Below are 12,132 nucleotides of genomic sequence, written 5' to 3'. Positions count from 1 at the left end.
CCATGATTGAGGGATTAGAGTTTGTCTCTTTGCGAATATGATGCTCAAATGTCTCACAAATGGTCTAACTATGAATAATATGTCTCGCAAATCGCGCGGATTCTTAAATCTAATAGAATTAACGACAGAATCAAATGAAATGATTCAAAATTTAAATTTTTTATAATTTAATAGATAAAAATATACTATTAATAATTAAATGACAAAAACTCGATTATTCGAAAAGTTTATTCATGATCAAAATAATTTGTTGTTTTTCAAGTTGAATGCACCATGCTCCGGATTGTGATCAGGGCGAATTCGTTTTGTAGGGCGAATCCGTTTTGTTGGGCTCAAGTCCGAAAGAAAAATGAAAAAGGATACATTGATAAATTCTCATATCAATATATTAACAAATTAATGACGCTTTTGTTTGTCAAGTCTTTGACTAAATTGATCACATTCAACGGTGATCATTGACAATCAAAAGCTGTATTGAGTGCCAATCAATCTTGTACCTCACTTCAACAACAAAAATTCAATTCCTTCACTCACTACAACGAACTCCCACATCCCGTGATGATCATAAATCATTCCAAGCCCATCTTTTTGACCTCCAAGCCCCACAGGGCAGGGTTTCAAACCCCTGACCCCTATGGCAGCCTAGAAAGTAAAATTACACGCAGGCCCCACGGACAGAGATAGATAGTCACCCACCACTGCCAATCCGCCTTAATTTCCTCAAAGCTAAACTGGGTACTTCATTCCCAAGTCCTAAGACACCGAGCCCATAATTTCAGCTAAAAAAGCCATTAAAAGTACATTGAATCATGCAACTCATTTACTTTATTCTTAATCCTCTTTTGATCTCTTGATCACGTGATACGGCAAAGCTTATGAATTTCGGTTCTTCTAATCAAAGTGCACCGCTAGTACTAAAATAAAGTGAATCGGACACACAAACAAGGAAGAGGGGTGAATTTTGACATAACTAAAAGTTAAAACTAACGTATGTTATTTCTTGAATCTTAGCTAGTGCAATTAATGAAAAATCCCAAGGCTTTCAATATTGCCTAAAAAAATTAAAAAATGAGATGAAATGTGCCAATAGCAATTCGTAATGCATTGTATACTTCGTGCACTAGTACTGCACCGAGATCTAGCATAAAAAATATTGAAAACAATTATGCCCTGGGACCATCTTTTTTGATGGATTAAGATAATTAAATCATGCAAAGCAAATGAGTCTCAGCATAATCTAGTACCGGTCAAAGTATTTAACATCTTAATAAAGCATCATCAAATTCTTCACATTCAAAGATTACTGTTCCTCTGCCCCCCCCTACGCCCCCACTCCTCTCCGCCCTTTATATATGCATGCAGTCCCTCACTCTCATTTGTCACTCCCCTTCCCTTCCGGTGAAAGAAAATATGGCTAAAACGGCTCTTTTCTTCTTCTCATTTTCCCTTATAATTTCTTCAATTTTCTCTCGTACACTTCCACCAAGCTCAGCAACTAATGTTCTTGATGTCACTTCGTCTCTCCAGAAAACACTCGACGTTTTTACCGTAGATTCTCAAGCTACAAAATCACTTGAAAATCAAGAAACTAGCTTTTCTTCCTCATCATCTTTGCTGAGTCTGAAGCTGCATTCCCGTGTGGGACTTCGTAAAGCCTCAGATATCGACTACAAGGCACTGACACTAGCTCGACTCGGGCGTGACTCGGCCCGGGTCAACTCGCTCCAAACCCGGCTAGATCTGGCTGTACATGGGATTTCCAAGGCGGATCTGAAGCCTATGGAGACCCAATTGGACGTTGAAGCCATGGAAGGGCCTGTAATATCCGGAACGAGTCAGGGAAGCGGGGAGTACTTCAGCCGAGTCGGAATCGGTCGCCCACCGAGCCAGGTTTACATGGTACTCGACTCTGGGAGTGACGTCAACTGGGTCCAGTGTGCTCCTTGCAGCGACTGTTATCAGCAAGCCGACCCAATTTTCCAGCCGGCTTCCTCCTCTTCTTTCTCTCGTCTAACGTGCGAAGCTCAACAATGCAAATCTCTCGACGTGTCCGAATGTCGGAATAACACGTGTCTCTACCAGGTGTCTTACGGAGATGGGTCCTACACCGTCGGCGATTTCGTAACGGAGACTATTACTTTCGGCGACTCGGCAGCGGTTAACAACATAGCCATCGGCTGTGGCCACAATAACGAAGGCTTATTTGTCGGCGCTGCAGGATTAATCGGCTTAGGCGGCGGCCCGTTGTCTTTTCCTTCCCAAATCAAAGCGAAGTCGTTTTCGTACTGCCTCGTGGACCGCGATTCTGACGCCAGTTCCACTCTCGATTTTGACTCCGTTGTCCCCGCTGACGCCGTCACCGCGCCGTTACTGCAAAATCCGAAGCTCGATACCTTTTACTACATGGACTTGACGGGGATTAGCGTGGCCGGAGAGTTACTTCCGGTTCCTCCGTCAAATTTTAAGTTAGCCGACAACGGCGAGGGTGGGGTCATCATTGATTCCGGAACGGCGGTGACGAGGCTTCCAACGGAGACTTATAATGCTCTGCGTGATGCCTTTGTTAAGGGCACGAAAAACTTGCCGTCAACTAACGGAGTAGCTCTATTTGACACGTGTTTCGCTTTGGGTTCAAGGAAGAGCGTGGAGGTTCCAACGGTGTCGTTTCATTTTTCCAACGGGAAGGACCTGTCTCTACCGGCTAAGAATTACTTGATCCCGGTGGATTCAACTGGGACGTTTTGCTTTGCATTTGCTCCAACGTCGTCTTCGCTTTCCATCATCGGAAATGTGCAGCAGCAAGGGACACGTGTCAGTTTCGACATTGCCCATTCTCTCATTGCATTTTCATCCAACAAATGCTGAAAAATGAAGACTGAAGTTACTGTTTTACAGTTTTTCTAGATGGGTTTTTTACTGCCTATTTAAGTTAATAGATGGCCCGACCCTGAATAATTGTAACACAATGGGGCTGGGTCCACGCAGTGGCGGTGTCATGTGTGCTAGAATTTATTTTTATTTAGTGTTGATTTTTTTTTTTGGTAGTGTATATCAAATGATATTAACTATAATATATGAGGGTCTAAATGACGACTGGCCAGTCACTCTAAGTATTCAACATGTTGCATGTTGACTCATGTTGCTCTTTGATGACAAAATATGGTTGGGAAAATGTCAGTTTCAATTTCTAAATTTTAGACTATGGATACATTTTGTTTTCAAACCTTTGGATATAACACTTTTCAAGCCTTCGGATATAACACATGTAGCATCAGAACTATTAATTTTTGACTAATTTTATGCTCAAATGAAAAATTAATCAATTTGAATGGAAATTGGACACGTGATGAGTATGAATTCGTGAAGGAAAAAATCTTGCATGACTTAAATTTAGTAAAATAAAATGGGATTTAAAATTAGCAAAATAAAACAGTTGTCTTCACTCTTTCAACTCAAATACCTTTTTTTTCAACTTTAATTTTTGTTTAAATTGATTTATTTTTCATTTGAGGATGAAATTAGTCAAAAATTAATATTTCAAAATTATCTAGAAAGTTTTTTTTTTTTTTTTAATGTTATGCTAGAAAGTTTGAAGACAAGATGTGTTCATGACTTAAAGTTTAGGGAAGAAAATCAGCATTTTCTCAAATATGGTTGGGTGCATTTGAAAGTGTGGTCTTTTGTAGCTGCATATTAACACGTGTCTCTTTTTTTTTTTGGTAAGAAATATTAACACGTGTCTTGAATGTAGACTTTTTGGCTAAAATCTGCGTGATCTGCGGACGATCAGCTTGCTTACGTGTTACTAGGATGTCTGCCTTTATCCGCATTACCTTCCCAGAATGAGCGCACTTCGAAGAGGCGGTTTTATTACCAAAATAACTCTTCTTCTATAAAATATACCTAAAGTAATTTAATTTAAAATTTTATTAGCTTTATAATCTTTTTTTTATCACATACCTTGCACATGTGTCAGAAAAGAGATAGAGGCACACTCTGTTTCTTTTTTTCATCTAATATCTTTTCCGATTCTCTCTCTCCTGTATTTTTTCCTTTCATTGTCATTTCATTGTCAAACGTAATTTTGAGAAGTCAATATTTATATTAATAGTATATAAAAATTCATTATCATCCTTGATAATATCAAGGTAAACAAAGATTATTCTCTTATCTTTTCTATTGTGCAATTTTTGGAACATTGCTATGGCGTTCAAAAAATTTTTGAATATTAATTGTATAACAAATGATTTCTCACACCGTGTGTTTGATAAAATATCAAGGAGAAAATAATCTAGCAGTTTTTAGTTTGCAATTGAAAACTTGAAAATTTCAGTTTTATTACATCTTGTAAAAGTTTTTTTCAAAGAGTAAGAAGGATAATATAAACAAATATGATAACCTTGAAATTTTTGTAACTTTTTCTTGTTATTGCTTACAATTTTTGTTGCAATTTTTGAATTTTTCAAATTTAATTTTTGAAAAAATATATGCTATAGGTTTGATTCATTTCAAGAAAAATGTAGAGACCAATCATAGTAAGGTCAATAATGGTATAATTTATTTTAAATAATTATAAGGAAATAATCAAAGTTATGCAATCTTATTGTGTCTCTATGATTAAAAAAAATTAAAAATTTTAACTCGTGTTGGAAACTACAAACTAGATCAAAACTTTTCTTTCTTGTTATCCTACGTGGCAATCGGGATAACAAGATGGCAATAATAACATCATTATGGGAATAAAGTTTGAAAGTAAATCAAATTGAGAATATTTTTTAAAAAGAGTGTTATTTTAGCAAAAAACTCTCGAAGAGGCAGGGACACGTTTTTTTTTTTTTTTTTTTGGTTTACGTTTTCTTTTTCTTGTTCTCTAGTATCCACGGCAAAAGCTCGCCGTAAATAATTTTTTGGCCTGCCAACTTCTCAATAATATCAGAAAGAATAACAGGAAAGTTTTGACTTGTGATGGACTGATGGTCCATCTTGTTGAAAGTACACCTCACAAGGAAGTTTAGGAAAGCAAAGAGCACGCTGGGGTACATGGGACACGTAAAAACAATAACAGAAGGCGCGTTTTTGTCATGTATGGGATTTTCACGTTTTTTGCAAATTAAAATGTCTTGAATAGAATAGCTTGAAACATTACGCTTTATGATGTCATAATCGGATGAACATTTGTAGAATTAGGATTCTCATTGTCTTCATCTATAGGATTCAACACATTATTAGATTGGGACATTTCACCAAAAAAGTATATATATTTTAACAGGGAAGGAATGGAACTGAAGAAGCAAGAAATGGACAGAAAAATTTGAATTCATGGGCACATGGAAAAAACCTATATGTGTCTCAATTGGCATTTTATATAGAGTCATCTAGTTTGCAATAATGAAATTTGGGTACCATTTTTTTGGAAAAGAAAAACCAAGTAAAACGCACTTGGGGGAGGGTTGGATTGTGTTGAGTGATAAATTAAAAATGATTGTAAATAGGAGATTTTAAATTCAAAATTTTTTTAAAAAAAAAGATTTAAAACACGCCTTGCCTCTAGAACCAATTGCTTCAACCAACTGAGTAGTTCAGTTGGCCATTGAGAATGGATAAAAGTCCCACCTTGGATGTAGGTAGGGGGTTCGAAACCTCTTGCCTGCATTTCTCATTCAAAATTTACTGAAACAATTTTGGAGGTAGTTTAGGTTTCTCCGAATTCTCAATAGTTGAGTTAGATCCATCTCCATCCCCTTCCCCTCCTTCCCCTAGTATATGACCTGTTGTAAAAATACTGTAGTCAAAAAAGGGAAGAAAAGAAAAAACAACCGCTTCTCAGCCCGAGCATTAGAGGCTTCCGTAGGCCTAGTCTGTAATTAGTGGGTGATTTAATTCGACGGAACCATGGCGTTTGAGTGGGTCAGACTGCAGTTGCTAAACACTCTTTTCGGTTTCATTTCAGAGTAAAACTTTTAGGCCCATTTCGGCGCAGGTCCCCTATGGTCTCCGATTAAGTTCGGGGCTCCAAACCCATTTTTGTTCTTGGGAACACGCATTTTTTCCAACCATTCAATTGCTTTTTTTTTTTGGGAGAAAATTGATCAAAGATCGAAAAAGAAAAATCAACAGAGTCTGGAAAGCCAAACGCCAGTCACACATATACCATATAGAAGATTATAGAGCAACATTGCCGGTGGGGCCGATTGCTACATGTTCAATACTTAGTGTATCAAATGATTAATCAGTGCTTTATTGTATCAAAAAACTGACCATTTATGTGAATGAACTCCACTTTGAAGAAAGAATCAGATATACTTTCACCAAAATTGGAGTTGGTTCCACAGACCAAGGATCTTTTCAAGAATTGATTAACATGGAACGTGAATAAAGATAGCAAGCCTAAAATTCGTCCATAAACTTTTGGCGTACAACCTGTCTATTCCCGAGTTGTCCACTTGTCCCCTTGACGTTTCTTTTCTTTTCTTTTCTTTTTCTTGTGTTGGTTTCTTTATGATCCTAGATTTGGTGGTTTCTTAAGTGAGAAGAACATTTTCGACCTCCATCTCAACTCAAGAGAAAACACAAGAAAAGATTGTTCGTTAACCAAATCCCTCCTAATTAGGACTCATGTGATTTTGCACTAAATAAATATGAACCATAAAATAAGCATTATATTCCACAACGCGTGAAAGGCAGACTAACCACTTCATTAATTTACTGATTGTTGCTTGGGAAAATCTTGGCAATGTGGCTAAGATTCGTTATCATCACTAAGCAGCAACTCGAATTAAACAGCTAGTTTTGGGCATGAGAATTGAAGAATTCAACCTGTGCTTGTCAGAGAACTATGTCAATGGTACTTGAAAGACCTGGTATAACCTATTACTTGGCCTGTAATCCATCTACTTACTTCGCAATAAGAAGGATTTTTTTTTTCTAGCAAAACCTTGAACGCCTCTAAAATTTTATTAATAATGTAAAGAAGAGGAGGGAGAGATATACCTTACTTTTATACAAGACTATAGGGCATAAAATAATAAAAAATAAGCACTACTCCCTTCCAACTATTTGCAAGAAGACAAATTTATCCAATTCATGTATCATTTTCGCCCCTCAATTTTGACCAGTTGATGCTTATTTTAATTTTTTTTTTAATCTTCCCACCTTTCCTCGTATCCTTCTCACCTCGAATTGTTAGGCACAAGATTGAAAACTTAAACCTGATAGTAGAAATGTGACAGCCCCATCTTCCCCTAAGGCGAACCAAAGGGTTCGGCGGACTGTCTGCCCAACTCTCGCCAGGACTCGTTCATTCTCTTCAACAAGAAAAGATGTTAAGAGCCCTCTCCTGATCATTAGGCCAACTCTGCTAAAAAATGCGAAGAAGAAACATTCCCATTCATTGCTTTACGAATTTTTCTGACATATTTTGGATTTTATTTTCTTTATAAGTAAAGTATCGTTACACGATGAAAAAGTTGGCATTAATTTACCTTTTTTTTTTAACAAAACGTTGAACTTGGAATAACGAGTTCTTGGTTTAGGAAAATCCTTATGTAGACTTATACCCAAAACTATTACCATTTCGTTTGTTGCTCTAGCGGGGGAACATTCAACAGGAGTCAAAATCCTTTAAAAATATGTGAAGCTGGGGAAAAGGAATATAAAGCGAGCAGGATAATTTTGTCCTGGTCAGAGCGTGTTAGAGGAATTATTTTGTCTCTTGATGGATATGATTGCGTTGAAGAGTGACAAGGAAGACAGATGCCGTCTCTATAAGTGCCAGATTCACTAGCGCAAAAAAAGATTAGAGACTAAAAGTAAAAACAAAATTGGAGAGAGGATGAGTTGCTTTCTTTTGAGAACTCAAGTGTATTAGCTATTTTTTGGATTAACAGCTCTAATTAGTTGTTTTTTATGGTGTTTTTAAAATATTTTACTGTAATAGTGTGTATGAAAACTTTTACTGTAAATATTTTTTTGTGATATTTTTGGAGGTGTTTTTGGAATATATTTTAAAGTATTTGTGGTATTTTTAAAAAATTACCACCACCACCCACCGCCACCGCCACCCCCACCCCCTCCCTTTCATTCTTCCTCCTTTCCCCTCCTCCCTCTCTCTCTTCCTCCTCCATTTCTTTCTTCCTCCTCCTATCTTTCTCCTATCTTTCTTTCCTTCCCTCCTCCTTTTTCCCACCACGTCTGCCACGTGGCTAGATCACAGCCTTTGGTCGAGGCCAAATTTGGGGGTGGGGGTGAAGGGAAGGGGAAGGGGAAGGGAGAAGGAAAAGGGAGGGAGAAGGAAAGAGGAGAATAGAGGAGATGGTGGCAGTAGTGGTGATAGATGGAAGAAGAAAATGGTATAGGTTTTATTTATTTATTGTATATTTGGAGCTGTTTTTAACATATTGTATGGATGTTGTGTTTTTAAAGTTGTTTTTATTTGTATATTATTGTAGTATAGTATATGAAAAAATTATTTTTCAAAAAATGAGGAATCCAAACAGAATCCAAACTTGTTTTTAATTTAGTAGGAAATAGAGAGTTTCTATAAAATTTTCCCATTAAAAAATCTTTCAAAAGTTAATTAGGAATCCAAAGAAAAATTGCTACGTTTTCCTTGAACATATTTCTTAATCACCTTTTTATCTCACATATATCAAATCGTTACAGTAATTTTCCTACAAAAAAAGTCCAGAAAAATGCAATCCAAACAAGGTAGTTTGTACAATTGTTATGATATCTTGGTATATTACTCAATTCCTTGAATTTTATGGGCAACAGAAATCCTTGTTTATTAAGAATAAAAAGGAAAGAAAGAAGTAAAAAAATACATTAATTAATAGAAGAGAAACAATGAATAGCACATTTGTGATAATTCTGAAATTCGTTTTCATTTATTTAGGTAACAAAGTATATAGCACTCTCAACAAGCATTGACATTATTTAGTAATCTGAGTTTGAAAAAAAAAATCTAAAAGCCTAAAAGTCAAGGATATGCACAAAATCAATTGATGTTAGTCTAATTTCAAAAGCTATGTTTTAATTTAACTAATTTAATCATTGCTAAAAGCAAAAAAAAAGCATGTTAGATTGCTTATGAAACTAAATCAGTGGACTTGGTTTAACTATAAGTCTATAATGCACTGCATTGTACATATAAATACATAAACATACTATTTTTATCCTTATCAGTAATTACTGTCTTTGATAAGAGTCTTGTTCTGAGTTGATTATTTTAATTGATTATAGATTCTAATTTTAGATAATCAATTTTTGTAAAATTCTGGATTGCTTTTGTATTTTGATTATAAAATTTTTACTAAGAAAAGAACTAAAATCTATAGTCACCCAAAAGATGGCTTTTACTTATTCTGAAATGTTGTAAATCTAAAATAACTGAGAATAAGGCTAATTTCTGTTTCATTTTCTCCGAATTACTCCCATGCACCAGATGAAAGAAAGAAAATAACAAAAATAACACAAGGAAATATATATATGTAAATAAAATAAGGGGGAGGAATGGATAAGGCGAAAGAGAAGGAGGAGTGTCACACGCCAAGTGAGAGGCGGCGGAGAAGAGGTTCTGGTCCTACACTAAAAAAATGTTCAATAAAGACAAGCGCTAACAACTGACAAGATTTTCAAGGAACTCTGCTTTGGCAGGTTTGCTGGCTGCAGGAAGCCATTTGGCTGCTTGTTCCGGCGACGGAGCATTCGAGCCCCACCTTTAAACCATCGCCATCTGAGCACGGGAAAGGATGTCCAAAGAGGAATAAATGGGCAGTGAGTGTAAACAAGAAAACGAAACGTAGACAAGTTGCCAGTCAGATTGGCTTGTTCTGAATTACTGAAAGCTACCTTTCTCATAAACAATTTGTATATTTTTGGCTAAGAAATATATTTGATAAAAGGCGCGGATTTTGCCCAATGAAATCCAACTACTTAACGTGACCAATTCAACTACCATGCTAATTGTCTTATTTGTAGTAGGGATAATTTCAGAAACCTCCCCTGAGGTTTCTGACATTTACACTTACCTCCCCTGTGGTTTGAACAATTACACTGACCTCCCCTGAGGTTACTAATCCTTTACAAATTCAGTCCAAATGATTAAAATATTATTTTAGAGAGTGAAATTAGAATTTTGTACCTGATTTGTCCTTTGTGCCACATGTCCAATGAATGGCAAAGTATTACAAATTAATTAACAATTAATAAACTTTAACGAGCGTAGTTTATAGGCAAATACGTATTGCCTATTTAAAGTACCAGCTCTTTACATGAATTTTATTTTCAAACATTTACTTTATCACAAATATTTATTCTCAAATACATATTTGTATTTACTCTCAAATATTTAATTTTTGTTAAATACAAAACCTACCAGTTTTTCTTCCGTAGAAATATTAATATAACATTTTTTCAATTTCAGTTACAAATATTTATGTATTTAACATAAATTAAATGATTCAGAATAAAATACTCATAAAGAACTAATACTTTACTCATGTAATGGATGAAAGCCATAAAAAATTAACATTTTATAGGCAATTTCTTTTTTTTTTAAAAATTTTAATTTATATTAAATAGATAACCTATCGATTTTCTTTTTACAAGAATATTGTTGTAACACCTTTTAATTTTTAATTACAAATATTGATATATTTATTGTAAATTAAATATTTAAAAATAAAATACCTGTAAAGAGCCGGTACTTTAAATAAGTTATGCGTATTTGCCTATAAACTACACTCCTTACTTAAATCAATAAACTACACTCCTTAACTTAAATCAATAAACTATACTCCTTACTTTAAATAATGTAGTTTATAGGCAAATACGCATATCCTATTTAAAGTACCAGCTCTTTACAGATATTTTATTTTCAAATATTTAATTTATGATAAATATATTAACATTTGTAATTAAAAATTAAAAAGTGTTAAAGTAATATTCTTGCAAAAAAATCAGTAGGTTATCTATTTAATATAAATTAAATATTTGTTAAAAAATAAATGGCCTCATAAACTATTAATTTTTTATGACTTTCATCCATTACATTAGTAAAGTATTGGCTCTTTATGGATATTTTATCCTGAATCATTTAATTTATGTTAAATACATAAATATTTATAACTAAAATTGAAAAAGTGTTATATTAATATTTCTACGGAAGAAAAACTGGTAGGTTTTGTGTTTAACAAAAATTAAATATTTGAGAGTAAATACAAATCTGTATTTGAGAATAAATATTTGTGATAAAGTAAATGTTTGAAAGTAAAATACATGTAAAGAGCTGGTACTTTAAATAGGCAATACGTATTTGCCTATAAACTACGCTCGTTAAAGTTTATTAATTGTTAATTAATTTATAATACTTTGTCATTCATTGGACATGTGGCACAAAGGACAAATCAGGTACAAAATTCTAATTTCACTCTCTAAAATAATATTTTAATCATTTGGACTGAATTTGTAAAGGATTAGTAACCTCAAGGGAGGTCAGTGTAATTGTTCAAACTACAGGGGAGGTAAGTGTAAATGTCAGAAACCTCAGGGGAGGTTTCTGAAATTATCCCTTTGTAGTATTCTTGTTCAAAGTTTATAGTCTAAAACAAGAGATATAAATAATCCTTCAGTAGATAGCTGAGAAAAAATTTGCATGTGATTGACTTTGATGTGATTGATATTAGTGAAGTTTCAAATTCGTCCCGTCTGCTGAATCTTTTTTAGGTAGATAAAGCTAGAGTACCAATGAAGCCGGAGGTATATATATTAAAATGGTACAGTTATTGTCAAGAGATCGCATTAGGACTCCTAAGTTAAAGCAAAAGATGTTCTTTTAAAGGTAAATCCAGTGTCTAGTACTCGGGATAACTTTTTTAATACGTTGTTATCAATCCAATTAGGCTTAGAATTAGGTGATCAATTATGAATATTTTTGGATAACTTATGATGTTCCACATAAAAATTTTAAAGCCTTGTTTGGACATTCATTTTCCGCCGGAAAATTGCATCTTTTTCCGTTATCACATTTTCCTATTTCCTTTTTTTCTCACATATATCAAATCGCTACGGTAATTTTTCTATAAAAAATCTTAGAAAATGCAATCCAAACACAACTTCAACATCAAAGATCCA

At 34.5% G+C, this 12,132-nt stretch overlaps 1 protein-coding gene across 1 annotated transcript; it reads left to right on the top strand.

Annotated features, from left to right (window-relative positions):
• Positions 1-1,325: 1,325 nt before the first annotated feature.
• On the top strand, positions 1,326-3,104 carry LOC113719011 (protein ASPARTIC PROTEASE IN GUARD CELL 1-like). The gene has a single exon (XM_027243987.2). The coding sequence runs from the start codon at positions 1,357-1,359 to the stop codon at positions 2,863-2,865; it is 1,509 nt and encodes a 502-aa protein (XP_027099788.2). The 5' UTR covers positions 1,326-1,356; the 3' UTR covers positions 2,866-3,104.
• The last annotated feature ends 9,028 nt before the right edge of the window (positions 3,105-12,132 follow it).

This window comes from Coffea arabica, chromosome 11e (assembly GCF_036785885.1).
Source record: "Coffea arabica cultivar ET-39 chromosome 11e, Coffea Arabica ET-39 HiFi, whole genome shotgun sequence".
Taxonomy (NCBI): Eukaryota; Viridiplantae; Streptophyta; class Magnoliopsida; order Gentianales; family Rubiaceae; genus Coffea; species Coffea arabica.
Note: the sequence above shows the minus strand (reverse complement) of the source record. Positions and strands in the feature narration are given on the sequence as shown.

Bases quoted from the DNA above. Each gene is read 5' to 3' on its own strand.
- LOC113719011 (XM_027243987.2), top strand. From the start codon at position 1,357: ATGCAGTCCCTCACTCTCATTTGTCACTCCCCTTCCCTTCCGGTGAAA.